We start from the raw sequence: 12,079 nt of genomic DNA, 5'->3' as shown, positions 1-12,079 counted from the left end.
TCGCCATGGGTTGCCATCATCATTGACAGGGCAACATTATCGATCCGTCACCTCAATGGTCAGGATTTCTTCCCCTCACAGGGCACACACTGCCTAGGCTTGGCCCCTCCATCTTTACTCACACCTTGCTGCTGCGTCGCCCGCCCGCAAATTGCTGCCCACATTCGGCCAAAAGTCAGCTTCCTCGCTAGGGCGGGAAGTTCCTCCAGGATCTGAGCTACTCAACACGGACAGGTTCTACTTGGCACGATCTGAGATGCCCACACGCAAGAGTGATGCAGCTAGTGACGGTCCTGCAGTTGTCTAGCGCATTGCCGCGGCTCCATCACGCTGCAGATCCGCGCGTTGCACCACATTGCGCATTTGGGTTGGCCTACACCTGCAGGTCGGTGGCCGGAAACTCGCGCCCAATGAGATGTTGGTTTGCGTGGGCAAATTTTCTTCAATTCCTTCCTAGCTACACCTGAACGAGCAGTTCGTGTCATCATCAAATTCCTCTGGCGTTGGTGCCAGCCCGGCCGGCCCGATCAGCACACCCTCCTTCGTGCCACACTGCACGTCGGCGGCGCGGCTCGCTGCTAAGATTGGAACACACTAAGCGGGCCTCTACATATACTAGCGTACGGTGATCCCTGCTGACGTTGGCTGTCGCCTAACCCGTCTCGAGACCCGTTTCCGTGGCTGCTCACCCTGACGAGGACCTATCGGAGATATATACCACTGAGGGCAAATCTCGAACATAATTGTCATTGAATCTCCCAATCCGCTTGCAATGATGCGGGTTCCTGGCTAACTCCCCAGTTTCTATGCGTCAGTGCGTCAACGACCGCTGTCGCCGCCGGGACGATCTTCGCGCCGCCGCAGGATTGGCCCAAGGAATTGAACAAATCTTGGTAGCGTCGCCAGTGTGCCCTTCCCCCGGATCGTCGCGCCTCAATTCCCCACCCTGGCTGTCAATAGGCGCCAGAAGGAATCTGGACGTGGTGGATCTTGATATCCAAAATGTATAGGCTGCGCGATCTTTAGCCCGTTCGTGGCTCGTGCGGGCAACGTTGCGTCGGGCATGGGCCGCGATGGATTCGCTTGCCCGTGTTATGGGGCCGTTACCAACAGGCCTAGCCACCAACGATCTTTGGTAATTATACTTCCAGTACTGTGCCGTAAATGTGGTTCGGTTTCTGGCAAAAATGTCTGCTAGCTGGTGTCGGATACCCACTTTGTTATTCGAGAGGCTGTTGGGAGTGTTCCTATTTTGAAAAGACTTGTCTTTCAGAGCTGAGGCGCTCTGTGACTCCGTCTCTGGGAATGATCGCTGTTCAGTTGTTGGTCCAGGCGGACCAGAATAGTCCATTGCTTTGCATGAGCCTCTGCCGTTGCAATCATGTCCACATAGGACCGCAGACCGGCCCAGTGTGAGGCGCGGCGTAGGAGCGGTTAGCCTTTTCTCGAAACCAATTATTACGTAGTCTCAATGATTCATAATTTTGAGTCTATAGAATGAGCTCAGCCTTGACAGCTGGTCCAAAAAATCTTGTACTGAGTGTGACGGAAAGCTGAGACCATTGGCAGAAAGATCTGCCCTCAGACCTCGGTGCGCCTTCAGCCCAGTAATCACGCCGCTGTTGGCCCGACCTGATGGCCCCCAACCTCATCAGCTGGGCCTGCCACTCAGTTTCTGAGATAGCAGGGCGAATCGGCCCTACCGAGAGGCTTTTGTGTTCGACGTCAAGAATCAGGTATTATTGTCAAACGCCAACAGCATGTTGATCTTGACATGTAGCTGATGTCGACTGACGCACCCACGTACTGCCACTTCCAGAGTGATACAAGCCGAGGCGAAGATGAAATCAGTCGTGAGAGGCATCAATAAGATACGCCTTGCTTAAGTTTTCATGACCCAAGACTCAGCCGATTCGGCTTCATCAACCGAGTGTCGGAGTAGGATTTAGGTTGTTGGTTCTCATTTAGGCACATGCAATTCGTTTTGTGAAATCCTAATCATTTTGAAACATTACATCGAAAATGAGCCCACATCATATCGCCATACGCATGATCTTCTAATATTAAGCTCTATTTTGCTGTTACTTTCAAATGAGTCGTTTTTGGCTGTCAGTGCAAGACAGAAAGACCCAGTCACAAGAATCGCGTTCGCTCAACGATACAGACGCCCAGGCTCAGGGTCACTCACCTCGTCATCTGACTTCGATGTGAACGCACAGTGACGAATCGCAAACTCATCTACCTCGACAACAGCCCACCTTATCGGCAGCAAATAACTGTCTTTCACTTCCTCAGGGAGCACATGGCATGCGGCGCTGATTGCACGGCTGTTGGTGGAGACCAGGCTCATTGGCTCAGCGTACTGTCGGAAACCAAGAACAAGGACAGCGATGATCTGGGTCAGCGCAAGGATCAGAGCTGGATTCACAAAGTGTTAGCACAAGTGACTGAAATTTGCGTTGCGTGCCGAGACTTCTCTTACCAAAGAATATTGCCATTGGGCTGTAGCCGGTTGTAGAAAAGGAGTTGATACGATCGGGCGTGCCGTCCGGGTGGAGGGCTGTGATCCGCGCAAGGAACAGGCTCTGAGAGAGCAGCCAGCTCATGATACCCGACGAGATGAACAAGGGAATGCCATAGCGAAACGGCAGGGAGATGGGGTAGCTCGACCGCTGCGTGTCGACCGGCTCAGACACCCGCAGCGACTTGCGCGTCTTGTACATGTTGCTGAACTCAAATTGGACCAAGAACGTGGTTAATATGCCATTGTAAAGGAGATAGAACGTGGATGCCATCAGCTGCGGGACGTTGGCCAAGATCACGTTAGAGATGAGTCCCCAGGGGTCCTCCCTCGGGAAGGAGGTGTAGATGAAGGTGTAGTCCTGAAGCTCGCCGAGGCCCATGGACCAGTAGGAGGACAATGATGTGCTGATATCACGGCGTTTGAGGCTTGGAATCGGTAAGGCTAGCAGAGCCGTCAGGATTCCTACACCGATGAGACTCCTGGAAAGCAACTTTTACGTCAGTGGAATGCGGGTAGAATTGAATTTGGCGAGACAATCACCTACCCGAGAATAAACCACAGCCAGCGTTCTAGGCTGACCGCATGTCTCCATTGATATCTTGCTGAATACCACGGCCGGGGCCATTGTAGGTCAGGCGACAGCTTTTCCGACCGCCCGAGTTTGCAAAAGAGCAAAGGCTTTCGGAAATCATGCATTGTTGCTGTGCTCATACCTTTCGTCGTGTGATCCGGCTCTCTCATGAACGACGCGATGGAATCCCCAAGCGTACAAAGCGGCTGCTGTTCTTGGGAAGCACTGGGTCTGCTGCCGTTCTTGGCCGCGGCTTTCCGAGCAGCAAGCCATATACTAAGCATGACCAGCACCTTGACAAGGTTTGAAGCACAGCACGTCCACAGAATCCAAGGAGAGTACTCCAGCTGGCAGCGCTTCTCGGACCACGGAGGCCGTTGCACCAGGCAGTGATCAACTTCGTACCTTGGCTTTCCGACGAACCACTTGGTCACCAGCGAGGGTGGCGATGTCAAGATCATTGCCGGAGGGGGGAAAGTACCGTTAGTCAAAGCCCACAGGTTCTTTGCCCAGTCGTCGTGTCTTGGGATGACAGAGACGTACAGAAGCAGGCTATCAGTGGGTGGATCCTGGACGCTCTGGTTCTTGACGAAGACGAAGCCATTTCCTTGCGGCCTGAAGTAATGGCTGTAATAATCGAAGCAAGCCGACACATTGAGCCGCATGTATGCTGAATCGGCGTCGTTGGCGTCCTCGCGCATGGTCCCGATGACGTCGGTGTAGTTGTTTGGCGGGTTGATTCGGTTGTCTTCCACAAATGACCAGTCTCGCCGGGCCCGCTCTTCGGCCGATGATACGCTCCAAGTGGTGTCGTTGAAAAATGAGTCCTTGACGACAGCAATTGTGTAGTCGAACGAGCTTGATGACTGAAACACAGCGGAGTTGTAGCTGTAATAGGAAAATGTCAGATTCCCGCGCGAAAGTCCTTGAGGTCGTTGCTTGGCTTACAGCATATTTATCGGAAGAGACGTGATGCCCAGTATGACCCAGGAAATACGCTTCCAACCTTTGATGTAGAGGAAGTTTCGAGGACTGTGTAGCCCAATATCCAGCCAAGTCCCTTTCTGGTGAGCAATATCGATGTCTGCACGCGTTGGTGCTGACTGAACTTGCATGCAAAAGTTCGACGCGGACAACATCAATGTCGATAAGACGCTGATGAGAAGATGAAGCCAAAGATTCAGCTTGCGGACGGTGTCACAGTCGCCTTTATATAAGAGGCCGACAGCTTCCACACTTGGGTACTTCAAGTTTGCGTAAAGTGTAAGACTGAAATTGGTTACAAGAACGGCCGAGACAAGAATGATTTGAGCGACGAGCGATCGACTTCTTTTGGACACCCAAGTTTGCCCTTGCTTCCATGAGGCACTAACATCGATGCCCAGGAGCCGGGTGGTCGATAGGCTAGTTGAAGAACGACTGACTGCAAAGGCCGCAAAGGTGCCAATCCTGCGAGCCATCTCAACGAATCAGTCTGGCCTAGGTAGTGATGGCGCATGTGATGGAACTTCAGTGCATCTTTGGCTGGACTGGTTGACTCTCTTCTATAGAACGAGGCCGGATAATGCAACCCTGACCATTTCTGGCCGCACCCACCGCCACGGGAAGACACAGCCTTTTCATGAACAGCCTGAGGCCAATTAAGATGCAAGTACTGAGCCCAAGGCTCAATAGAAAGATGACTCCCGGTCCGGCCCCCACGGGTGGTCGCCGTTGTGAAGCCATCTACCAAACACGTTCGAGGGGACTAATTGGCCATCACCGCCGTGGGGGCGCGACATGGAGCCACTTCAGGCTGCTCTCAGGCCTCGCCACCAACGTCAAGCTGCCGAGGCTCACCACAAGGTGAGATTCACTGGGGGCCGGGTGCCTGGCTTCGGTCTTGACACAAGAATCTCATTCGCTGGGAAACGGGGCCGGAGGCGCATCGATTGGACGAGCGCAGGCAAATGAGTACGCGGCACACCCAGCCTCAGGCTGATACCTGGTGGTGGAGAAATACGGCCTTTCATTCGGTCTCTTCGGGCCGAGCATGTTTCCGCAGTATTCGCCCCAAGTCTTGAAAAGGGGTTTCAGCCTGGAGGACTAGCAGTTCATTCTCCCGAAAACTTGAGGGGACGGGCTACCCATCTTGCAAAATTCCAGAAAGCCCAAACGTGGTTCAAGTCCGTTTACGACAAAAATGTTAGTAATTTCATTTCTGTGAAGACCCCCAAGGCCGCCCAGGTATATTGAATATCAGTAGCGACTAGATATTGGCAGTGAGATTGTAAGAACATCAACATAAGCGACTGATGCCTTGGGGGACGACGGATGTGTACAAGCTTGAAGCATTGCCTGTGTTCCGTTCATGTCCTGTTCCGTTAGTGAACAAGCATTCCGCCAATCCTTGCCTGATTTCTGCAGTGTGTACAAAGGCTCAACATCGGCAAGACGTATCCAAGCACCTTTATAGATGACTTGACGGTTGACGGGATTCCCGCCCATCCATCGTTTTTGGCAAGTTCTGACAAAAACTCACAGACACTCTTTGCGACTATAGACAACTAGCTTGAGAGCGTCCTTTGTCCCGTCCTATGCCAACATGCCTTCAGACTCTTGATTTAAGATGCTCTCACGTCGCAATATCCTACTGCTGCGAAGATACATCACACCTTGAAAAGAGGGATACAGACTTGAATACACGAGCTTCATAAAATCGAAAATGCGAGCACAAAACACATCAGTTCTCTTGGTGGCCTGCATCATTCTGCCGCTAGCCACGGCTGTTGGGCCCAGCGGTCCCACTCAACCAGGCGCACCAGCAGACTGCACTTCATGGTACTCTGCAAAGAGTGGAGATTCAGCCATTACGGTCGCTTCCAGCCAAAATGTCCGGCTCGAAACATTTTTGGATGCAAACCCGCAGTTATCCGGCGACACTTTAGCGCTTGAGGAGGGCTATGATTACTGCGTACCGCTGGGGTCTCAAACAGTAGGTCCTGCTGGCCCTGAGCACTTTGTTCCATTCATCAATGAAGAAATCTTCGAGATTGCCGGTAACAACTAATACTAGCCACCGACCCAGGATTCCAGTGATGATACTGCCAGTAGCGAAACAGGTTCAATTGTTGAGAAGGAAAGTGAGGCCGACAAGGGTTCAGATGGTCTTGCTGAGAGTGTCGGAGCGGCTCGCAGGGATTTGGAGGGAGCCGAAACGGTCGAAACGGATAATTTAGTAACAAAGAGATATACGGGAATGGACAGGCTACGTGATCAAAACCGGAAAAAACTAGGTGGACATCGGTGACAACACCTGGCTTCTTCACGATGACAGAGTTAAAGCCAGTGACCGGGCTGCCGCTGAAAGGTCCCAAGACCATAAAGTAGATATTCTAGTGCAAGACAGACGGCTCCTTTCTTATGGAATTTGGTAGCAAGGCAAGATTGTTTATAATTATTGTGCCATGCTCAAGGTCAGACGCAAAAGTAGGTGAACATATAGGATCTGGTTTAGAAATGCCTCTGTTACATGCGGCAAAACCCAAACTGGTTTGCAATTGGCTCAGTTAAGGATATGCTAGGGCTGTTTATTCAGCCAGTTGTGCCATCGAGACAGCTTTACACCCCGTCAATCCGATATGCAGTAAGTGAATTACTTCAGTATTAAAAATATAGTGCAAATAGTGCACCGCTTATTTATGCACGTCAGGTCTATTCTCTTGTTAGTGCTGGTGCGAGTATTCTGCGCATTTCAAAATGCTCGGCGGCTGGACAGGGCCACTTAATTTACTTCGTATCATGTCTTAAACGAAGTCTAGATACACGGGGAACTGAGTTGCCACAAAGATCTTTGAAGATAATTAACTGGAAGTGGAGTAAAGAACGAGAATTTATTTTTGCGACTGCTTGCGTTGACATTCTGTGGGATAAAGAACAACTCACTTGTTGTTCGGAATGAATCTGAGGACAGGGGCCCCTGAAAATACGTGAGACCTATCTGAACGGCTTAGTTCTCCGCTTTGCCTTGAACTAAGTCCTGATTTGGACAAAAGAGAAGTTAGGAATCGTACCTGTGAATCCTGGGGCACTCTGAACGTTGTCCCAGAAATCTTGGATCCGGCGCATGCTCACATAGTTTTCGAGGCCCTGAAAACTGTCCCGGACATCAAATGGCGGCGCCATGGGCGCAGCCGCTGTAGCTGAAGGAGGGAAGAATGTCAGGTGCTCAAAGTGGAGACAGTCCAACCGAGGCCTACGATCAGCAAGGCGTGTGCGCGGGACAGGGCCAAGCAGGAAATATATGTTCCGCGGTAGGCCCGGACGGGGCAGAGCGTTGGCACCCGGACGGAAGATTTCGTTCCAGACCGGGTCGACGGCTCGCAGCCTCGCCAGCGCGGCGCTGACCGGCTCTACGGTCCCGAGACTTAAGTCACCAGTAATATGGGCCACGAATGCGATTGCAGGAACTATAATGTTCGGCAATTCGTTGCCTAAGACCAGACTCATCGCCATCATGGACGGGCTGGCCAAAAGGACGTTCTCATCACCACCGAAGAACACAATGTCGGCACCTGGGTCGATGTGGGGGCCAGTCAGTCCCAATCGTCGGAGCCAGGGTGTGTCGAAAGTGCTACCCATCGTCTTGGAGGTCACAATTCGGCTGCGGTGACAGGTTGCGAGGAGGCTAGAAACAGGGTCAGTCTCGGCAAGACAAAAGTGGTTCGAAACAGGCCAACCTATGCTGGCGTCAACATTGTTGAGGTTCAGAACCTGGTGTGACAGGCGCGTGTCAGGCGCACTGTGGACTCGCAGGAGTGCGACTCGCGGTTTGCGGTTGGGCGGGAATGCGTGTTCCCACACCTGGATCTGAAGCTCTACGGGCAGCCTGAGGAAACAGGTGAACTTCGGTCGCTGCTCGTGGTTTGAAGAAGATGGCAAGCCTTGAGACGACATGCTGAAGGTGATTTTATGCGTGTTTGTGTGTCTGTGAAGTGAAGTTTCAAGCGTGCTTCTGCATGCTTCTCGCAGGAATAGGAATCCTTCAATGAAGTAGCAGAATGAGGCCTAAATATACTCGACGACTTGGACAAGATTTAGTGGCCGAAGATTATGACAAAGACGTAATAATGAATTGTTAGGAGATTGACATTGAGTTGTTAACAATGCCATTGTTGAAGAGGACATAACAGTCATGTCTGTACACAAAGGCATTGTGGCAAGTACAGTCTGATAGAAGCGTAAATTTTAAGAGCTTCCGAGCCCCATACTTGTCCAGTAACAGTATTCTTTGTAATCAACAGAACTCGTTAATGATCGCCGTATTTCCATGGTCGGACACAAGCTGGACTAGCTTACTGGAGGTTGAAAACTGATATGATGGTCATTACGCTGTGATGTAAACTATTCAGAGATAGGTTCAAGGTATCTTTTGAGGTAGACAAAATCCCCGGCCACTGGATCCATTATGGTGGCATAGTGTGTGGACTCATTGGTAATCGGCCACGCCTCAACCCATTTGACCAACTGAGACTCTGTCACGCTCATGGCCGTGTCTGCATCTCCACGACTGGCATCCTTCCTACGCCGCCGAAATGCCTCCTCAGCTTTTTTCCACTTCGACTCGACGCACTGTTTTCTGTCTTGAGACTCTTCGACCAGCTCACTCATGCCCGTGACGGCAAGCTTGGCGTTATCACTATCAGTCGCACCGGCTGGATTGTTGTCAGAGCTCGCGTCATGGTTTGTGATGACGATGAACGACGAGGACGTGCTGGTGTGGGCAGTCACGCGGTCCTTCTCCATCACCAGGGTCCGATCGCCGTCGCTGAAAGTCAGATATGCTGCAGTTGAAGGTAATGACGGCAGTCGTTGCTGGATTGAGGAGATTGTATCGACGCGTCCATGGCCGTCGCTGGAGTCGGGAGGAAGCAGGATGCTTCGCAGGTTAGAGCTTATGGAGGGCCTTCGTCCAAGAAGCACAAGCAGTCGGTGATATTGGAACTGCAGATTGGACATGTGTGAATGGCTGTCGTTGTGATACGGGCGGAAGTTGAGAGACATGCTCAAACCCGGTCGGACCGCAGTGAGTGCACCGACAAATCCGACGTAGGTGACGGACCGGGCGATGACGGGGCCGCCAGGCTCGTTGACGAAGTTGAACTGCACCACGACTTCGCGGAGGGGATCCATCGCCCAGTCCAAAGTCCGGAAGTGCAACATCCGTGTCTGCCTGGAACTGCCCGCTTTGCCCGTCTTGATCCTTGCACCCCCGCTTGTGCACCCCATGAAGAGGTCCAGTAGTGTATTCAGGCAGACAAGAAGGTACATATCGACACCGCTTGCCTCACTGATCCCTCTGATTTCCTCGGTCTGTTCCTTGCTGTGCAGCCGCCTCAACAACAGCCTTGCGAGGCGAGTCGTCGTTTTGAGCGGCAGGCCGAAGCCGGTGACGACATCTTCGAACAGCTCGGTCAGATGTGGGATCTTGTTCCGGAAGTCGTGCACAAGCTCCGTGTATCTTCGAGCGGGAGGGCGGGACAAATCAATTGTGTAGATCGGCACTTCATCCATCGCGTCTTGTAGAGCCTGGACTGAAGCGGCACTGGCTAGAGCGAAACGCGGAGAGCTCATGAGGTTCTGAAAGGGATCTGCGTATGCAGTGACGTTTCACATGGAGTGAATCACTCCGTGCGATGAAAGCAAGAGCATCGGAGAGACTTGGGTGACACGGTGACACACGAATAGGCGGGACCTTCCTCTCAGCCTCTAGGACGGATGGTGGTTTAGGCAGCGGCTGCACGTGACCAGCCGTACCACATAACTCGGTGCCTGCCTGTACCTATGGCTCATGTTTCAGTTGCGCATGCTAGGCATTAGTCGGGATTTCAAGGTTCTACTGTGTTCATGTCGCCGAGAACGCGTCCCAGCAAATGCCAAACGCCAGTCCCATGTTGTCGACAAGCTGCAAGGTGAACGACTCGTTGAGCCGTGTGTGATGATCGCTTATTATTGCGGACATTGCACAATTGTACTTGCAATATCGAGATGCCCGGACAAATGTCCCTGGTGCTCTGATCCTCAGATAAGATAGCATTTGAAGATTCTAAATTGAAACAATATCAGATACAGACATCAAGTTGCCGTTCCGTCTTGTTAGCGATGTGGAGCCACCCTCAGGCCCAATTACGTAGAATGCAGAGGCAGAAACGATAAACTGGATCAAAACTAAGGATGTGCACTCCATTGCAGGACGTGGAAAAGGGTTCATGCGTGATATCTCAAAATTACATGGACTCAGGCCTACATGTCAATGAACATGACCATATAAGCCCTTCGAAGCTGCATTGGGCGATTTCTACTGTAGAACTATGTAGTGGAGGGATCGCTATATATAGCGGTAGGGGAAAGGGGGAAGCTAGAGCCCAGAAGAGGCATTGGGCGAGTAAATCACTACGGTAGCTGCGGGAACACCGTGCCCCTAGCATTAAAAAAATCAGCAATGAGATTTCCCGTTTCGATTCCTCCAATGAGCGTTTGTGTCATGTAAATGGGCCCTTGGGAGTGTTGAATCAACGCGATTTGCGTTCGAGGAACGCTCCGTCCAGACATAAATGCACTTGCAGTCCCTGCAAGAAAGTGTGCAACGTTTAATTGGTACACGCAAGATACCATACACAACAGTTCCATTCGCTTCCACTCACCAAAATGGCTTTGTCATACTTTGCCGTCCGTTCTCTCCAATTACTTTCGCTCAACCACCCCGTCCAATGTCCGGTTGTGTTGGATGGCCGCATTACCCAAAACACCACTCTCTCGGTGTTCGACACCAATGCCAGCCGGTTCAACCCCGGATACAGCAAGGGCCAGAACCTCTCATGGTCTCAGATCCTCGAATTCCCCGAAGTAGCACCATCGCTCTTCGACGCCTCCACGCCCGAGAGCTTCAAGCCCATCGAGGTGACCATCGACGACAGGTCCATCTTCAACCCCAGCGGCACCAACCCGCAGCTTGGCTTCAGGAGGGCCGGCCTGCTGCTTGGCAACGGATCTGATGCTTCAAATGAGGGTGTAATGACGTTCCATTGGAGCTCAAAACAGGATGCCGCCCGGCCGCTGAACCTCACCCACGAGTACCTCACCGTGTGGCACGAGACCAACGACTCGTCCGGCTCGCAGTTTGCGCTGCAGCTCGGGCTGCCCCTGGGCTCTAACGATACCTCCGAGGCCGCGTCTCACAGCTGCAAGATGCTGCACCGGAACAACACCGTTGTGTTCACGTCCCCGCTCAACTTTGAGGAGTGGCAGAATTTTGCCGTCACTGTCGACATCCCAAATGAGTGCGTGTTTGAAGTGCATTGTGTTTGATACTTGAAAGCTAACAATTAATTCTCAGTACAATCCAAGTCTACTTCTCCGAGGGCGCTTCCCCGCTGGAGGCTGTTACTGAGGTTCTGCCGAACGACAACAGTGGTGGCGGCGCTCTTCAGATTGGTTTGCTCAAGAAGCCCACTGAAACCAAGACAGTCGTGTTCGACGGGTTTCAGGAGAGTCCTCTGAACGAGGGCCAGATTTATGGAGGCTTATTTGTGGAGAACAGCGCGGACAGCTGCGTCTCCCTTGGATCTCCGAAAGCTTGATAGTCTTTGAATTCTTTTAAGAGCATTTGGCCCTTTTCCCGGTAGCACAGTTGACTGCAAAAGCGGTATGTTGACACTTGGCATGGCCCAATGGCCTAGGAATTTGTACTGTACATGATTGTAGGGGGGTGATCCAATTGCCAAAATGAATTTGGTACTGTCCATAAACAATCCAACACCTTCTTGATACCCAACTATTGACTAGTCTGTCACTGGTTTCCAGTCTACCACCAACTTCACATTATGGGATTCCATGAATTACAAAATGTCAAAGAACGTAACGGAAGTTCTTATTTTCGAATTCAGTCTTATCCTGCATTCCAGCTATCACTTTGCTGCTTATCAGCAGCTCCATATGTGTGATCA

The 12,079-nt window shown here is 51.7% G+C and overlaps 3 protein-coding genes across 3 annotated transcripts; 1 reads left to right on the top strand and 2 right to left on the bottom strand.

The window, feature by feature from the left end:
• Positions 1 to 2,081: 2,081 nt before the first annotated feature.
• INS49_003459 (uncharacterized protein) lies at positions 2,082 to 4,048 on the bottom strand (the record flags this gene model as incomplete). The annotated part of the gene is made up of 5 exons (XM_043164253.1): positions 2,082 to 2,084; positions 2,189 to 2,418; positions 2,483 to 2,965; positions 3,238 to 3,983; positions 4,044 to 4,048. 5 exons carry the CDS (start codon positions 4,046 to 4,048, stop codon positions 2,082 to 2,084), a joined length of 1,467 nt encoding a protein of 488 aa, XP_043019018.1.
• Positions 4,049 to 8,477: 4,429 nt separating this feature from the next.
• Positions 8,478 to 9,647, bottom strand: INS49_003458 (uncharacterized protein; the record flags this gene model as incomplete). The annotated part of the gene is made up of 1 exon (XM_043164252.1): positions 8,478 to 9,647. The coding sequence occupies one exon, from the start codon at positions 9,645 to 9,647 to the stop codon at positions 8,478 to 8,480; it is 1,170 nt and encodes a 389-aa protein (XP_043019017.1).
• Positions 9,648 to 10,781: 1,134 nt separating this feature from the next.
• On the top strand, positions 10,782 to 11,713 carry INS49_003457 (uncharacterized protein; the record flags this gene model as incomplete). Its single annotated transcript, XM_043164251.1, has 2 exons — positions 10,782 to 11,413; positions 11,470 to 11,713. The coding sequence occupies 2 exons, from the start codon at positions 10,782 to 10,784 to the stop codon at positions 11,711 to 11,713; spliced, it is 876 nt and encodes a 291-aa protein (XP_043019016.1).
• Positions 11,714 to 12,079: the final 366 nt, after the last annotated feature.

This window comes from Diaporthe citri (genome assembly GCF_014595645.1).
Source record: "Diaporthe citri strain NFHF-8-4 chromosome Unknown scaffold_10, whole genome shotgun sequence".
In the NCBI taxonomy this organism is placed as follows: Eukaryota; Fungi; Ascomycota; class Sordariomycetes; order Diaporthales; family Diaporthaceae; genus Diaporthe; species Diaporthe citri.
The sequence above is the reverse complement of the archived record's forward strand: the minus strand, read 5'-3'. Positions and strand labels throughout refer to the sequence as shown.